The sequence below is a fragment of the Heterodontus francisci genome, chromosome 8 (assembly GCF_036365525.1).
Source record: "Heterodontus francisci isolate sHetFra1 chromosome 8, sHetFra1.hap1, whole genome shotgun sequence".
NCBI classification, from domain to species: domain Eukaryota; kingdom Metazoa; phylum Chordata; class Chondrichthyes; order Heterodontiformes; family Heterodontidae; genus Heterodontus; species Heterodontus francisci.
In genome coordinates, this window is record NC_090378.1 from 125346342 (window position 1) to 125365629 (window position 19288).

The window sequence follows — 19288 nt, forward strand, 5'->3', positions numbered from 1 at the left end:
ACTGTAATATTCGTGATGCAGTGTGTAAGCAAACAACTTACAAAATTGGCTAGCCCAGGGAAAACTGGAAGCTTCCTACACCCTTCTGCAATTCATGTCATGTTGGCCTCTCTCACTAATGCAGTAATGGCCCTAAATAAAAGGGACGGGTGCGGTCTTGTGTGTGTCGCTGAATGTGGTATCCATTACAGTGCAGTACATAGTTTTTACAGTCTCCATTAAAGAGACATTCATACAATCCTAAATAATAATCACTGCAATCAAACACGATGGGCCGAATGGTCTCCTTCTGTACTATATTGTTGTGTTTTACTGTCTCCTTTGCTTTCTACTGTACACTGGGGCTGATGTGATGTGTTCTTGACCTTAAACTTCTAATTAAAATATGTCCATCACATTGTTGTTCATGCTAATTGAAGAGAGTAGCATCTACTCCTGGTAGTGCACAATCTTGAGTTATCCCGTAACTCCAATTAACAAATTTTGCATTAAGTAGAGTGGATCATATTGTACGAGTGTTTCCATTTTTTATTGTTAACTTATGAGGATTTGTGTTTTAAAACTGATAAAAGATTCCATTGATGCTGAAACTTTGGGCAACACAAAAGTCCAAGTGTATCAGGCCTGTGTCCTCAGTACCTTGCTCTATGGCAGCGAGGCCTGGACAACGTATGTCAGCTAAGAGCGACGTCTCAATTCATTCCATCTGCGCTGCCTCCGGAGAATACTTGGCATCAGGTGGCAGGACCGTATCTCCAACACAGAAGTCCTCGAGGCGGCCAACATTCCCAGCTTATACACACTAATGAGTCAGCGGCGCTTGAGATGGCTTGGGACATTGAGAGGTCTTGTGAGGAAAACAAGCCTTTCTGAGAAACCACCTGACTTCTAGCAACAACAACAAGCCTCTGCGGAAAATACCTGACTTTCAACTCAATAAACAACAGACAACTTTGGGCACCTGGAGAATTTGTTTACAAAGAAGTGACAGGTCAACATTGATGGAGGTCAAAAGGTTGACCTCCTGTTGTCAGTTTCATTTTTGAATTGTTTTGAGTTGGGGTTGAACTGTATAAAAAGGGAGAGAACTTCGAAGGAAGGGGAGATGACCATAACCCAGCTCAGCTTTCCAGCACCTCTCTCAAAGACCCTGAGAAGTCCACTGTGTCAACTCATCTTATCTCCTGTCTTTGAAGAAAAGCCTGTGTCAGGCAAGCCCCCTCACCTACCAAGACTGAGGCACACATTATTCGCCACATGAATATTAAAACTTAAAATTGCAAGCCCCTGACTGGAAAGACATTTGAATGGTAACAGGCAGTGTTGGAACAAAGGACCATGCCCTGACCCATTCAACCAACAATGGACTTTGATTACCAGACATTGAAGGTGGGGGGAGCTAGCATTCCAGGTTGACTGCTAAGATAGCAGAATCTACAAACATAGAAGAAGTGGTCAGACCAGTTTTAGTCACATGATTAGCTGGCTGTTGGAATTTGAACCTCCAACAGGGGATTTGAACTCAGAAAGCCGTATGTCCCCGGTTGGAACAGAACCTCCTCTCCAGTCCTGCCTGCCTCCATCGCTTTCCCACGGAACTGAATCTTGTGAAAACACGTGAACCTCAAAGAGAGAAGGGTCTCCTATGTGAACGAAGTTTAAGAAGAACTCTGGGCCCCGTCGAACAGCAAGACTACCTACAATCAAGTGAGCTCGAAGCAAAGTAAACAAGAAACTCTTCTGATATTGCCTCAAACCCCGCGCTACTGTATTTTCCTCTCTTTTCTGTCTCTATTTGCTTGTGTGTATCGTGTGTGCATGGGCACGTCGTATATCCGTAGGTGTGAACCATATTAGAGTTTAAGTAGGTTTTAATAAAATTTCATCTTCTTTAAACCTCTAAGCATATGTGAATTGGTTTCTTTGTCTTATAATTGGAAAGCTGTGAACAAGTATTCACAAAAAGGGGAGCTCAAAACACAGTGTGTTTAAAAATAAAACCCTGTTACAATAAGACCAGGTAAAGACAGCTAAAGACCCTTGGACACATTTCTCACCTGGTCGTAACACCTGCTAAATTAATTCTGAATGCCGCCTGAAAAGAACTGTTCTAAAAGATCCCAGTGACCCGCCTATGTGTACTCGGAGGCCAGATTGTATGTCAGTTTTGGAACACAACATATTTCATCTGCTGTTTCTTCAAGAATGAGCATGTATTCAGCCCAAATGTTTTTTTTTCGTCTGTAATAGAGCTCTCAAAACAAAAATCCCTTTATTTTTGCAGTTAACCGGTGTGTGAGGGTCTAAGGTAAAAAGGGAACTTTAATATTTCAATCTGTGGGTTTATGCTTTACTTCATTACTGGTTAAGACTTGTTTTATAATAAATTGATAATTCTGTTGTTTATTAAAGACACCTGGTTGGTGTGTTTTATTCTGAGATAAAAATAGAGGCTATGGATTGACCGTATTGGTAATTGGGGAAAAATTTAAATATGTTGCGACCCATGGATAAGTGGATTGGGAATAAACAGTGCACTCTTCCTGCCTCGGTCGTAACACTATGCTTTCATATTCAGATGCAGAACAATGAGAAGACCTAACAAAGCTACTCACAGCATTTAAAAGAGTCTGCAGGGACAAGCCAGGATGTACAACCTTAGCCACACATGATGTGGATCTAGGGGAATCCTTTCCTGTAAAACAGCATCCTTATCGCTTAAGTCCAGAGAAACAGGCTCATGTAAAGGCAGAAATCCAATACATGCTGGAAAACCACTTAATTGAACCCAGTCAAAGCAGCCGGAGTTCCCCAGTGGTATTAGCGCCTAAACCTGACGGTTCAACAGACTCTGCATAGGCTACAGAAAAGTTAATGCAGTAACAAAGACAGACTCCTACCCAATTCCTCGCTTGGAAGACTGTATTGACATAGTGGGCAGTGCCATGTTCCTTACAAAGATAGATTTGTTAAAGGGATACTGGCAAGTTCCTTTAACACCCCAAGCGAAATAAATATTAGCCTTTGTCACACGAGGTGGTCTTTTCCAATGCCAAGTGATGCCATTCGGGCTAAAAAATGCCCCAGCAATTTTTCAGAGACTAATGAACCAAGTGGTAGCCAGTAACTGTGTGGTTTACCTTGATGATGTGCTGGTATACAGTGACACGTGGAAGGACCACTTGGAACAACTAGAAGCTCTATTAAGAAATTATTATCGGCTAATTTATGATAAACCTTGCCAAAAGTGAATTTGCAAAAGCCAGACTAACCTACCTTGGGCACATAGGGCAAGGGCAAGGACAAGTGTTGCCAGGAACAGCAAAAGTACATGCATTGGTGGAGTACCCTACCCCTAAGACTAAGTGAGAAATAATGAGGTTTTTGGGGATGTGTGGTTTCTACCACAAGTTTGTACCAAATTTAGTACTATAGCTGCTCCGCTGACAAATTTGCTACACAGAAAGAAAACCAAGGTAGTGCGGTCAGGAGAGTGCCAAACATCTTTTTAGAGGCTGAAAGCCATTTTGATTACTGAAGCAGTTTGGCTGCCCAAATTTCACTCAGCCCTTCAGGGTAGCAATTGATGTTAGTGACCTGGGGCTCGGTGCAGTCCTGTTACAAGACAATGAATCAGGTATGGAAAGGCCAGTGAGATGCTTTTCCAACATGCTGAATCAACACCAAAAAAGATATTCAACAGTGGAAAAAGAAACCCTAGTTTTATTGTTGTTTATGCCCGCCACGACTACAGAGACACTGGTATACTGATCATAATCCCCTAGTATTGTGGAAAAATTTAAAAACCAGAATTCCAGAATATTCCAATGGTGTTTACTATTGCAACCTTGTCATTTTAAGATTATCCTCATTGCGGTCAAAACTAATGTCATTGCAGATGCTTTATCTAGAATCTAATTTTGCTTTGAGTTATCTGAGTGCAAAGGTAGAACAAAGCAGAACTGTATTATCTGCGGGTAAAGAGTGAATGAGAATGAATGTTTTTTTTTTATTTTTCATCTTCTGTTTTTCCATACTTTGTAATAAAATGCTTTTAAAAATGGTGTTTCCTTCCTCGAAAGGTGGAGGTGTCACGAGTGCTTCCATTTTTTTTGTTAAATAATGAGGATTTGTGTTTTAAAACTGAAAAAAGATTCCATAGATGCTGGAAATTTGTCTTTTTTGGGGGAAAAAAAGGTCATTAGAAAGTCTCTTGGACTGAGCTTGTAAACAACAGTTTACTGGAAGGCTCTGAGCAATGTCACGGGAGATTGCTAGCAGTAGTGGTTAATTACTGCACCGATAACATTGAGTCTTTGATTTTTCTTTATCGGTGAGAACACTGTTTCTCACTTAAGAATATACTTTCATTGGTGTAAAACGGTCTTTTGTCTCTGTGCCCCTTCCATGTACAACACTCCCCGATATTTGTGCTGACTAAACTGTCCATTATTGCTGTGTTTGCTAATCAGGTTTAGCCCATCTGGCAGCGTCGTTTGCACAGTGCCTGAGCGCCACAGAGCGAGGAGTGTGTCTCCAGGCAAAAACGAGGAACGGAAACAGCCTAACTCACAGGTAACTCTGTCTGTGGCAGTGAAACAATCACCTCCATCTCAATATAATCAACCTCCCCCCTCCACCCTTGAGTTTTTTATTTTGCAACGTTTGTTTCTTCCGGAGACTTTTCACCCCACTTCCCCTTTTGCTTGGGTTTTCCCCCAAATTGTAGGGCAACCCCACTGAGATTGGAATGTAGGCAGGCTGCATTGTGTTGTGATGTCTGACGGAGATGTAGCCTTTGTTGGTGTCAGTACCACATTGTGCTGCTGCTGTATTGGTTGCTGATTTTATTGTACCCATCATGTTATATGTTTTGGGATGAGAAAAGGTCCAGCCAATATTCCTTCTACCATCCTGGTAATCGCATGTTGTAACAATATTGGAATTGTTGACTAATCACAGCAATCAATCTATATCGATCAGTCTACAACAGACACCAGACATTTGGAGAGCTTTAGGAACCATGGGTTCAACGTCACATGTTCCTCCCCAGTAGTTACCACGTATCAAGTATCAAATTATTCATATACTGTATCTCAGAATATTTTCTGAAATAAATCTCATCTGCATTTGATTGAATCAATACTAACTGCCTCCACCAAGAGAGCTGTTCCATAGACTGACTCAGTGAAATAATGGGGAGAACTTTTACTTGCCGTCACATGATAGGGGGAGGGGGGTGCAGTTCTGGTAGCATATGGGAGACCTGGGAGTCTGGGCTTTAAATCCAGAATGTTCAACTTTTCGCCCTGACAGGTTCCCCGTTTGAAGGTCAGCCTGATTGATAGGCTTGCCTTTCAGTAAGGCGGGGAACATACCGGAGGACGACACAGGACCAGGTAGGTCTGATCTCCAATCCCATGGTGGGGGAGGGGATCTGATCCCAGCAGGGGGAGCGTTGTAAGGGGGAGATGGTCTGTTGATGGGGTAGCTTGCGGGACCAAGAGGAAGAACTCCCGCTCCTCTTGGGCCACAATGTGTGCTGTAAGGGCACCTGTCTTGTCTTCGAGGCTGTCCTCGTCTCACCAAGTTAAACTTGCAAAACAGCTTAAGTCTGAGGTTCCCATCCTTATTACCATATTTAACATACCATCTCGCCTTTTGGCAGCCCGCAACATATCCCACATCAGTAAAGCCAGGAGGTCAGCAGGTTGGAGACAATGCACACGGACTTCTTGCCCATTTAACCCTCCCATCCCTACCCACACCCAATCTCACATTCTGGCCCACGTTAAAATCCCCACCCTCTCCACTGTTTCCACTGATTTGGTTTGAATTTACCCCCCTTCAACTGCAGGCTGTGTCCTGAGGTTCTGCTGTTCTGGACCAGGTGAAAGAACTTGTCATGGTCAACATTATCTAGTCCCCCTATCTAGTGTATGAGAGGAAGCTAGCTAGAAATGTAAAAATGGATAGCAAGAGTTTCTACCAGTATTTAAAAAGGAAAAGAGTAAGTAAAGTGAGTGTTGGTCCTCTAGAGAGTGAGAATGGAGAGTTAATAGTAGATAATAAGGAAATGGCAGATGAAATGAACAAATATTTTGCTTCTGTCTTCATTATAGAGTATACAAAAAACATTCCAGTAATATCTGTAAATCAGGAGGTGCAAGGAAGAGAGGAACTTGGTGAAATTACAATCACCAGGGAAGCGGTACTGAGCAAACTGATGGAGCTGTGGGCTGACAAGTCTCCCGGTCCTGATGGACTTCACTCTAGGGTCTTAAAAGAGGTGGCTAATGAGGTAGTAGATGCGTTGGTGTTAATTTTTCAAAATTCACTAGATTTTGAAAAGGTTCCATCAGACTGGAAAGTAGCAAATATAACCCCTCTATTCAAGAAGGGTGGGAGGCAGAAAACAGGTAACTATAGGCCAGTTAGCTTGATGTCTGTCGTGGGGAAGGTGTTAGAATCATTAAGGAGGCTATAGCTGGGCACTTAGAAAAACTCAAGGTAATCAGGAATAGTCAGCATGGTTTTGTGAAAGGGAAATCATGTTTGATCAACTAATTGGAGTTCTTTGAAGGAGTAACATGCACTGTGGATAAAAGGGAGCCCGTTGACATACTGTACTTGGATTTCCAGGAGACATTTGACAAAGTGCCACATAAAAGGTTATTGCGGGTTATTACGTAAAGTAGGAGCTCATGGTGTTGGGATAATATATTAGCATGAGTAGAAGATTGGCTGGCTGGCAGAAAACAGAGTGTGCGCATAAATAGGTTTTTCTGATTGGCGGGATGCGACAAGTGGGATTCCACTGGGGTCTGTGCGGGGGCCTCAACTTTTTACAACTTATTTCAAGGACTTATATGAGGGGAGCGATGGCATGGTAGCTAAATTTGCAGATGACACAAAGATAGGTAGGAAATTATGTTGTGAAGAGGACATAAGGAGCTTGCAGACCGATGTAGACAGGTTGAGTGAGTGGGACAAAATCTGGCAGATGGAGTATAATGTGGGAAAATGTGAAGTTGTTCACTTTGGCAGCAAGAATAAAAAAGTAGAGTATTTCTTAAATGGAGAACAACTGCAGAATTCCGAGGTGCAGCGGGATCTAGGTGTTCTAGTGCAGGTAGAGCAAGTAATAAAGAAGGCTAATGGAATGCTATCCTTTATTATGAGAGGAATTGAAAATAAAAGTGAGGATGTTATGCATCAGTTCTACGGGGCATTGGTGAGATCACATCTCGAATACTGTGTGCAGTTTTGGTCTCCTTATTTAAGGAAAGATGTAAATACGTTGGAGGTGGTTCAGAGGAGATTGACTAGATACCTGGAATGAAGAGCTTGTTTTATGAGGAAAGGTTGGACAGACTGGACTTGTTTTCACTGGAGTTTAGAAGAGTGAGGGGAGACTTGATTGAAGTATATAAGATCCTGAACAGTCTTGAGAAGGTGGATATGGAAAGGATGTTTCCTCTTGTAGGTGAGTCCAGAACTAGAGGCACTGTTTTAAAATTAGGGTCGCTCTTTTAGGACAGAGATGAGGGGAAATGTTTTCTCAGAGAGTTGTGCAACTTTGGAACACTGACTCAGAAGGTGTTGGAGGCGGGGTCATTGAATATTTTTAAGGTGGAGGTAGATAGATTCTTGTTAGACAAGGGAATCAAAGGGTTATCAGGGGTAGATGCAAGTGTGGAATTCAAGACGCAAACAGATCAACCATAATCTAACTGAATAGTGGAGCAGGTTAGAGGAGCCGAATGGCCTACTTCTAATTTGTATGTTTGTAGTGATATGATCGAGCAATTATGTCACCTTTCAAGCTTCTCTTTTCCAGTGAGAAAATGCCCAATTTACATAACAGCTCCTCATCATACATCCCACCTTCCATTAAATCATCTGTATCCTTTCAATACCTCTCCTAGGAACATAGGAGCAGGAGTAGGCCATTCAGCCCATCGAGCCTGCCCCACCATTCAGTACGCCCATAGCTGATCATCCACTTCAATGCCTTTTTCCCACACTATCCCCAAATCCCTTTATGTCATTGATATTTAGAAATCTGTCAATCTCTACTTTAAACATACTCAATGACTGAGTTTCCATAGCCCTATGGGATACAGAATTCCAAAGATTCACAACTCTCTGAATAAAGATGTTTCTCCTCATCTCTGTCCTCCTTGTTTTGAAATTGTGTCCCCTGGTTCTAGACTCCTCAACCAAGGGAAACATCTTACCTACATCCACCCTGTTTATCCCTTTAAGTATTTTGTAGGTTTTAATGAGATCACCTCTCAAACTTCGAAAGTCTAGAGAATACAGGCCCAGTTTCCCCAATCTTTCTTCAAAGGATAGACCCGCCATCCCGGGAACAAGTCTGGTGAACCTTCGTTGCACTCCCTCTGTGGCAATAATATCCTTCCTAAGGTAAGGGGACCAAAACTGCACAAAGTACTCTAGGTGCGGTCTAACCAAGGTGCTGTACAATTGAAGCAAGACTTCACTACTCCTGTACTCAAATCCTCTTGCGATAAAGGCTAACATACCATTAGCCTTCTGAATTGCTTGCTGTATGTTACCTTTTCAGTGACTTATTGACGAGGACACCCAGGTCCCTTTGTCCATCTACACTTTCTAATCTCTTACCACTTAAGAAATATCTGCACATCTGTTCCTCCTACCAAAATGGATAACCACACATTTTTCCACATTATATTCCATCTGCCACATTCTTGCCCACTCACTAAGCCTGTCCAAATCCCCTTGAAGCCGCTTTGCATCTTCCTCACAACACACATTCCCACCTAGTTTTGTGTCATCCGCGAACTTGGAAATATTACATTTGGTCTCCACATCCAAATCATTGATCTATATTGTGAACAGCTGGGGTCCAAGTACTGATCCTTGCTGTACCCCACTCGTCACAGCCTGCCAACGCGAGAATGTCCCGTTTATTCCTGCTCCCTGTTTTCTGCCTGTTAACCAAACCTTAATGCATGCCGGTATACTACCTGCTATTCCATGAGCTTTAATTTTGCTAACCAACTTCCTGTGGGGGACTTTATCATAAGCTTTCTGAAAATCCAGGTATACTACGTCCACTGACTCCCCTTTATCAATTCTGTTAGTAACATCCTCAAAAAACTCCAACAGGTTCGTTAAACATGATTTCCCATTCATAAATCAATGTTGACTATGCCCAATCAGATCATTATTATCCAAGTGTCCATTTATCACATCCTTTAGAATAGATTCTAACACTTTCCCTACTACTGATGTAAGGCTAACAGGTCTGTAATTCCCTGTTCTCTCTCTCCCTCCCTTCTTAAATAGTGGGGTGACATTTGCTACCTTCCAATCTGCAAGAACCGTTGCAGAATCTGTAGAATTTTGGAAGATGATCACCAATGCATCCACTATCTCCAGAGCTACCTCTTTCAACACTCTGGGATGTAAAATATCAGGTCCTGGGGACTTATCACCCTTCAGCCCTATTAATTTCTCCAATACAACCTTCTTACAAGTACTATTTCCTTCAATTCCTCATTTTCCCTCGTCCCTTGGATCTGTAATTCTGGGAGATTTCTTGTACCTTGCTCAGAGAAAACAGACACAAAGTAATGATGTAGCTTCTCTGCCATTTCTCTATTACCCATTGTAAATTCTCCTGACTCTGCCTGGAATGGACCCACAATTGTCTTAGCCAAATATTTACTTTTTACGTACCTATAGAAGCTTTTACCATTCATTTTTGGTTTTTGCTAGTTTACATTCATATTCTAGTCTCCCTTTCTTTAGCAGTTTCTTGGTTCTCCTTTTCTGGATCCAAATTCTCAGATTTACTACTATTTCTGACAACTTTAGAGGCCTTTTTTTTAATCTTATACAATTCTTAACTTGCTTTGTTAGCCACAGTTGACTGCCTTTACTTTTGGGGTTTTTGTGCCTTGAAGGAATGTATAGTTGCTGTTAACTATGTAATAATTCTTTGAAGACTATTCATTGTCTGTGCACTGTCATAACTTTTAATGTATTTTCCCAATCCACCTCAACCAATTTGCCCATCATACCTTCATAATTTCCTTTGTTCAAATTTAACACCCTGGCTTCAGATTGAACCACCTCACTTTCAAACATAATGTAAAGTTCTATCATATTATGGTCACTCATCCTTAAAAGTTCTTTTACAACAAGATTATTAATTAGCCCTTTCTCATTACATAATACTAGATCTAAAATAGCCTGTTCTCTAGTCAGTTCCTCAACATACTGCTGTAGAAAACCATCCCTAACACACTCCAGAAACCCGTCCTCCACAGCATTAGTGCTCATTAGGTTTGCCCAGTCTATATGCAGATTGAAGTCACCCATAATTACTGTATTACCCATGCTACATGCTTCGCTAATCTCCTGATTAATGCCATGCCCCACACTACCACTACTGTTTGATGGCCTATAAGCAACCCCTACCAATGTTTGCTGCCCCTGCCATTTGTTAGCTCCACCCAAACAGATTCCACATTTTGTTCTTCTGATCTGAGATCCTCCCTTACTAATGTACTGATCCCATCCCTTATTATCAGTGCAACACCACTTCCTTTTCCTTTTTTCTTGTCCTTCCTAAATGTCGAATATCCTTGAATATTCAGTTCCCAGTCTTGGCTACCCTGTAGCCACTTTTCTGTAATGACAGTTAGTTCATACCCATTTACCTCTATTTGTGCCTATAAATCAACTACCTTGTTGCGAATACTGTGTGCATTCAGCTGGAGTGCCCTTAACCTTGTCTTCTTGACAGTATTGTGCAATGTGACGACCAGAACTGTACACGGTATTGTAAATGTTGTCTCACCAATTATTTATAATGTGGCACAATGACCTCACTATTTTGGCTCAATATCGAGCTTGTAATACATCCCAACATCTGATTTGCTTTTCTGCCACCAAGCATTGCTGCAATAACTTCAATTTATTGTATTCAGGAACCCCCAGATTTTTCTCAATTTCCGTAGATGTATTTTCTTTTCATTTAAGTAATAGTCCACACTTTTATTTTTGTCCTCTTGATGGGCCGAATGGCTTCCTTCCGTGCTGTAAATGTTTCTATGTTTCAAGTGGACGTAGCTGCTAGACTGGGTCTACGGTAGGTGATGAGGGAACCAACAAGAGGGAAAAACCTACTTGACCTCATCCTCACCAACCTACCAACTTGTGGAGACAAAGTCCCATCTTCAATCTGAGGACACCCACCATCATGTTGTGTGGGACTACCACTGTGCTAAGTAGGATAGATTTCAAACAGATCTAGCAGTTCGAAACTGGGCATCCATGAGGTGCTGTGGGCCATCAGCAGCAGCAGAAATGTATTCAACCACAATCTGTAACCTCATGGCCCGGCATATCCCTCACTCTACCATTACCATCAAGCGGGGGATCAACCCTAGTTCAATGAAGAGTGCAGGAGAGCAAAAGATACCTGGCCATGCACCTGAAGTGTTGTAACCTGCAAGGCTATGGACCAGGTGCTGGAAGGTGGGATTAGAATGGGCAGCTACCTTTTTTCAGCCAGCGCAGACACAATGGGCTGAATGGCCTCTTTCTGTGCTGTAACATTTCTATGGTTCCATGCCAGGAGCAGCACCAGGCATACCTAAAAATGAGATGTCAGCCTGGTGAAGCTACAACCCAGAGCTACTTGCATGCCAAACAGCGGATGCAGCATGCAATAGACAGGGCTAAGCTATCACACAACCAACGGATCAGACCTAAGCTCTGCAGTCCTGCCACATCCAGTTGTGAATGGTGGTGGTTAATTAAACAACTGACAGGAGGAGGAGGCTTCACAGACATTCCCATCCTCAATGATGGAGGAGCCCAGCACATCAGTGCAAAAGACAAGGCTGAAGCATTTGCATCCATCTTCAGCCAGAAGTGCCGAGTGGATGATGCATTTCGGCCTGCTCCTGAGGTCTCCAGCATCGCAGATGCCAGTCTTCAGCCAATTCAATTCACTCAACATGATAGCAAGAAATGGCAGAAGGCACTGAATGCTGCAAAGGCTATGGACCCTGACAACATTCCAGCAATAATACTGAAGACTTGTGCTCCAGATTAGCCGCGCCCCTAGCCAAGCTGTTCCAATAAAGCTACAACATTGGCATCTACCTGGCAATGTGGAAAATTGCCCAGATATGTCCTGTGCACAAAAAGCAGGACAAATCCGAACTGGCCAATTACCACCCTATCAGTCTACTCCCGATCATCAGCAAAGTGACGGAAGGGGTTGTCAACAGTGTTATCAAACAAGTTGACGCTTGCTCAGCAACAACCTGCTCACTGGCACTCAGTTTGGGTTCCACCAGGGCCACTCAGCTCCTGACCTCATTACAGCCTTGGTTCAAACATGGACAAAAGAGCTGAGTTCAAGAGGTGAAGTGAGAGTGACTGCCTTTGACATCAAGACAGCATTTGACCAATTATGGCAGTAAGGAGCCCGAGCAAAACTGGAGTCAATGGGAATCACGGGGAAAAATCTGGTTGGAGTCATACCTAGCACAAAGGAAGATGGTTGTGGTTGTTGGAGGACAATCATCTCAGTCCCAGGACATCACTGCAGGAGTTCCTCAGGGTTGTGCCCCAGGCCCAACCATCTTCAGCTGCTTCATCAATGACCTTCCTTCAATCATAAGGTCAGAAGTGAGGATGTTCGCTGATGATTGCACAATGTTCAGCACCATTCACGACTCCTCAGATACTGAAGCAGCTCATGTCCATATGCAGCAAGACCTGGACAACATCAAGCTTGGGCTGATAAGTTCTTTTGGGCCTCCTTATCTCGAGAGACAATGGATACGCGCCTGGAGGTGGTCAGTGGTTTGTGAAGCAGCGCCTGGAGTGGCTATAAAGGCCAATTCTGGAGTGACAGGCTCTTCCACAGGTGCTGCAGAGAAATTTGTTTGTTGGGGCTGTTGCACAGTTGGCTCTCCCCTTGCGCCTCTGTCTTTTTTCCTGCCAACTACTAAGTCTCTTCGACTCGCCACAATTTAGCCCTGTCTTTATGGCTGCCCGCCTGATAAGTGGCAAGTGACATTCACACCACACAAGTGCCAGGCAATGACCATCTCAAACGAGAGAATCTAGCCATCTCCCCTTGACATTCAATGGCATTACCATCGCTGAATCCCCCACTATCAACATCCTGGGGGTCGTCATTGATCAGAAACTGACTGGACCAGCCACATAAATGCTGTGGCTACAAGAGCTGATCAGAGGCTGGGAATTTTGCGGCGAGCAGCTCACCTCCTGTCTCCCCAAAGCCTGTCCACCATCTACAAGGCACAAGTCAGGAGTGTGATGGAATACTCTCTTGCCTGGATGAGTGCAGCTCCAACAACACTCAAGAAGCTCGACACTCCAGGACAAAGCAGCCTGCTGATTGGCACCCCATGCACCACCTTCAACATTCACTCTGTCCATCACCAACGTACAGTGGCAGCAGTGTGTACCATCTACAAGATGCACTGCAGAAACGCACCTTAGACAGCACCTTCCAAACCCGCGACCTCTGCCACCTAGAAGGACAAGGGCAGCAGGTGCATGGGAACACCACCACCTGCAAGTTCCTCTTCAAGCCACACACTCAAATCATGGAACTCCCTTCCTAACAGCACTGTTGGTGTACCTACCCCGCATGGACTGCAGTGGTCAAGAGCAATTGGGGATGGGCAATAAATGCTGGCCTAGCCAGTGATGCCCACATCCCCTGAACGAGTAAAAAAAAGTGGAGCACTTTGCATTTCTCTACATTGAATTTCATATGGTGTCTGTCTACCTAATTCCCGAGTATAAATTCCTGAGGATATTCCAATCCAGCAGTGGTTTATCCTGTTCAGCTCTGGAGTCCAGCACTTTCATTATCCCGCTCGTTCTGCATTTATGTTACTGATGCCAATATCCTAGTATGCAAGAACCACTCAGCAGCAGAGTAGTTTGGTTGCCCTAGTCTACTCAGTAGCTCTCAGCTACCCTTTAAGTCGTTAAAATTAGAAAGGAGCTGACTGTACAATAGCACAAGGCATCCTAGTGCTTGTGGCACTGTACTCCTAATTATTGTTCTCAGTACAATGCTCAGCTTTCAGCTGCTCTTACACACTTACACACAAGTGGCTGCTGCTTTTCCAACATTACAACAGTGACTTCACTTCAGAAGTATTTCATTGGCTGTAAAGTGCTTTGGGACATCCTGAGGTGGTGAAATCCACAATATTAAGATGTTGTATAAGTGCAGATCTTTCTCTTTGTAGCTCTTGGTTATGCAGAGTCTTTTTTTGGCTGAGAACCTATTCAACCAAATGGTTTTAGAAATAATTCTAAGCAAAATATGGTGGATGCTGAAATAAAAACAGAAACAGGAAATGCTGGAAATACTCAGCAGATCAGGCAACATCTGTGGAGAGAGAAAGAGATCATGTTTCAAAGTCAGTGGCATTTCGTCAGAACTGCAAAAAGTGAAAGAGGAAGAGGGGGGGAAGAATAGAAGGGAAGGTCTGTGATGGAGTGGAAAGCAGGAGAGATTCAATAACAAAAAGGATGATGGTGCAAGGCAAAAGAAGATGGTAATAGAACGAGCAACTGTAAGAGGCCAAGGACTGACAATTGGGAGTGGGGCAGAGAATTAAAACAACAGGCAACTGGAAGCTCCGGGGCGCACTTGTGGACTGAACAAAGCTATTCCACAAAGCGGTCACCTAGTCTGCGTTTGGCCTCCCCAGTGTAAAAGAGACCACATTGTGAGCAGCGAATACAGTATACTAAATTGTAAGAAGTACATGTAAATGGCTCTTCCCCCGAAAGGAATGTTTGGGTCCTCAGACGGTGAGAAGGGAGGAAGTAAATGGGCAGGTGTTGCATCTCGTGCACTTGCGTGGGAAGTGAAGGGTGGTTTGGGAGTGACTGAGGAGTGGACCAGGGTGTTGCGGAGGCAACAGTCCCTTCGGAACGCTGAATGGGAAGGGTATTATGTGCTTGGTGGTAGCAATACTCTGAAGGTGGAGGATGATCCGTTGAATGTGGAGGCTGGTGGGGTGGTAGATATGGACAAGAGGAGCATTATTCTGGAAGGGAGGGAAAGGGGTGAGAGCAGAAGGGGGGGGATTAAATTGGTTATCCCCTGTAAACAGCTGTAGAGATCGTAATGCGTGGTTAACCTATGCCAGTTATGTGGAACATAGGCTGCAACTTTGTACTGCCTGCTCAGTATAATTTTTTCCGCATGCAGCCAGTGCTGCCAACGCTTTGGCTGCATGCATCAGCCTGGGGATCAATATTGTTAGTAACTCGCACTTCCTAAAGCTAGCGTTCACCTCTTAAATGGAAGGTGCATTGTGGCTAGAGCTGGTGTTGGGGGTCATTCTTCAATTGAACCTGACGTGGAAAAAAGTGTAAAATGGCTGACCATGGAAGAGAGTGGGCAGCCAGGTTTTCAGAGGCTGCATTGGCAGTCTTGGTTGAGGAGGTGGAAATGAGGAGGGATGTCCTCTGTCCTCAGGAGGGGCAGGAGGCCCTCCAGACTCATGATGAGAAGGAAATGGAAACAGATAGCTGCGGGGGCCAAAGCCAGCAGTCTAGTCCTGAGGACCTAGATGCAGTGCTGCATGAGTTTAATGATCTCACACAAATGGTCAGTATCAGTTAGTGCATCTTCAAATGCCATATACCACCAAATGCACTACCAGCCTCAGCCACTGTTAAATTCAGCACACCCCAGCACTCGCCTGCCAACAATCTCTATCAACCAGGACTCAAACCTAACATTCGTATGCCTGACCTCACACACAGAGCACTATTGCAAGCTTCACACCTACATACCACAGTTTTCACACATTGGTAACTATTCAACCATGACAGCAACACCTCTCAAACCGACTACATAACATTTACTGACACATTTCCCTTTCTCTTGCAGGAGAATGTGGAACATAACTGAAAGCAGCAGCAGCTAACCAAAGGGGAGCAGGTGTGTCTGCATTATTTAGCTCCCATGGAGGTGACAGTGCTGGCCATTATGGAAAGGACCATCACTGAGACCATCCCACTTCCCCCTCAACCCTTAATCCCTTCTGATTTACAAGCTGCAGATGGTGTAAGCATGCACGTACATACTTTCTCCTCTCCCCTCAACACAACACAACCCTTATACTTCTTTCATTTCAGATACCCAAGAACTGCAACTTGGTGGTGGAAAAATAGGAAGACCTTAAAGATGAAGAGACACAGTCAGCCTTTCAGTCACAGTCACCAGCTCAGATACTGACACAACATGTAATTTAGAGGATCGCTTAGAGGTAGGATCTGCACGTGGTGAGAGACTGTGCATAAGTACCGCAGCCAAAGGACCAGGTTGTACACTAGTTCTGCTGCAGAGGGCTCAGAAAATGGTCTTTGATGGGCCATGCTACTGAAGAAAGCTGATGGATGTACACAGTCAAATGCTTGGTGCATTAGGAAACCTGCCAGAATGTCTGCCTTCACTGTCAAGGAGCAGAGAGGATTCCAGTTCCAACACGGCACAGGGCTTTGCACATAGCTTGGAGTCCATTCTTCCCAGCATGGAAAGAGTGGACAACTCCATTGACTCATTTGTGTTGTAGCATCTGATGGCCGATGTCTTCGTTCCCATTGCAACACAAGCACTAGCCAACCAACGTCTGAATGCTGCAGTAGCAGCTCAGCTGCTGACACCATGGCTGTGGTGTTCAAAGGGGCTTTCAGCGGGTCACACAATCCATTCTCCAGCAGATTACTAGGATTTTAGAGGCAGTGGCTCCATGGAGCATGATCCTGCTGTCCTCAGTCAAGATGCCAGCATTCCTCTTCTCACCCCTGCCACTCCACCACCAGTGTCTTTGCTGTTAGCTGTCAGCCAGTCAACCCAGACTGAGATGGTGCATTCTGAAGCTGCGTCTTCTAGGTCCAGAGCTACACGAGGTCCACTCTGCAAGGCCATCTGCAGTTTCCTCAATTGACCACCAGCTGCCTTCCACCATCCATACAGCACCTTGTAGGACCACTAGGACAGGCAGAGGCACTAAGGGAATGCACAAGGGGGATTATTTTTGTACGCAAACTGGAATGGTTTAATTTATAAATTTGAATTGGAATAGATATTTTGTGTTGGCTTTTATTTTTGCCAAGGATGATGTGATGGTCAGTGTCAGATGAAAGGTAAGGAGTGTGGTACTGTTGGGGAATTGGTGTTGAGGTTATTGAATTATTTGTACAACCTGGGCGAAAAGGAATTGTTTAGGTTGAAGCTTCTGTTTTTCTCCCTCCGCCTCCTCCTCATGCTCCTTCTTCTCAGCTTCTTGCCTGAAAGGTGGTGGCTAGAGCTATTCCCTCATGATAGCAAGGTGGTGCAGCTAACCTTGAGACCCGCTCAGCTGAGGACTGCAGGGCTTCTCCAAAGTGGTCCAAATGGCAGAAGTGTGATTGCAGGTCACCGATAGTCTGCTCTATCAGATTTCATGTGGCAGCATGACTCTCAAACTCTCATTTTATGCCAGCTGCGCACATGGACATGGGTTGCGAACTGGAGTCATGAAATGTATCGGTAAAGAGTAGCCATTATCGCCCAGTAACTACCCTTTGGTTTTCCTTAATGGTTAAAATACAGCTGGAACGGAAGAATCAAGAGGTGAATTACTCGCCACAGGATTCCCAGCCTCTGCCCTGCTCTTGTAGCCACAGTATTTATATGACTACTGCAGTTCAGTTTCTGGTCAATGTTGACCCCCAGGATGTTGATAGTGAGGGATTCATCAATCGTAATGCCATGGAATGTCAAAAGGAGATGGTTAGATTCTCTCTTGTTTGAGATTGTCATTGCCTGGCACTTGTGTGGTGCAAATGTTACTTGCCACTTATCAGCCCAAGCCTGGATATTGTCCAGGTCTAGCTGTATTTTTTTACACGGACTGCTTCAGTATCTGAGGAGTCCCGAATGGTGCTGAACATTGTGCAATCATCAGCGAACATCCCCACTTCTGACCTTATGATTGAAGGAAGGTCATTGATGAAGCAGCTGAAGATGGTTGGACCCAGGACACTACCCTGAGGAACTCCTGCAGTGATGTTTTGGAGCTGAGATGATTGACCTCCAACAACCACAACCATCTTCCTTTGTGCTACGTATGACACCAGCCAGCGGAGTGTTTTCCCCCTGATTCCCATTGACCTCAGTTTTGCTAGGGCTCCTTGATGCCATACTCGGTCAAATGCTGCCTTGATGTCAAGGGCAGTCACTCTCACCTCACCTCTTGAGTTCAGCTCTTTTGTCCACGTTTGAACCAAGGCTGTAATGAGGTCAGGAGCTGAGAGGCCCTGACGGAACCCAAACTGAGTGTCACAGAGCAGGTTATTGCTAAGCAAGTGCTGCTTGATAGCACTGTTGATGACACCTTCCATCACTTTACTGATGGTCGAGAATAGACTGATGGGGTGGTAATTGACTGAGTTGGATTTGTCCTGCTTTTTGTGTACAGAACATACCTGGGCAATTTTCCACATTGCCGGGTAGATGCCAGTGTTGTAGCTGTACTGGAACAGCTAGGCTAGAGGCACGGCAAGTTCTGGAGCACAGGCCTTCAGTACTATTGCCGGAATGCTGTCAAGGCCCGTAGCCTTTGCAGTATCCAGTGCCTTCAATCATTTCTTGATGTAACATATTGGCTGAAGACTGGCATCTGTGATGCTGGGGACTTTCGGAGGAGGCCGAGATGGATCATCCACTCGGCACTTCTGGCTGAAGATTGTTGCAAATGTTTCAGCCTTATCTTTTGCACTGATGTGCTGGGCTCCCCTGAGAATGGAGATATTTGTGGAGCCACCTCCTCCTGTTAATTGTTTAATTGTCCACCACCGTTCACAATTGGATGTGGCAGGACTGCAAAGCTTAGATCTGATCCAACATATAAAAGCAAAATACTGCAGATGCTGGAAATCTGAAATAAAAACAAAAAGTGCTGGAAATCCTCAGCAGATCTGGCAGTATCTGTGGAGAGAGAAGCAAAGTTAACGTTTCAGGTCTGTGACCTTTCATCAGAACTGGCAAAGGTTAGAAAAGAATTAGGTTTTGAAGGGGGGCGGGGGAGAGAGAACAAAGGGGAAGGTGTTTGATAGGGTGGAGGGCAGAAGAGATTAAATAACAAAGCTATCATGGGGCAAAGGCAAAGAATCTCAGGACAGCCTTGTTATTTAACCTCTCCTGCCCTCTGCCTTATCAAACACC

General features: G+C 44.3%; 1 protein-coding gene across 1 annotated transcript in view; it reads left to right on the forward strand.

Moving 5' to 3' along the window:
- Window positions 1–19288, forward strand: part of LOC137373145 (zinc finger and BTB domain-containing protein 37-like) — a 350886-nt gene that overhangs the window by 321596 nt on the left and 10002 nt on the right. The window contains exon 3 of the mRNA XM_068037997.1: window positions 4473–4575. Coding sequence (XP_067894098.1) covers window positions 4473–4575 — 103 coding nt within the window. The remainder of the gene's footprint in view (window positions 1–4472; window positions 4576–19288) is intronic.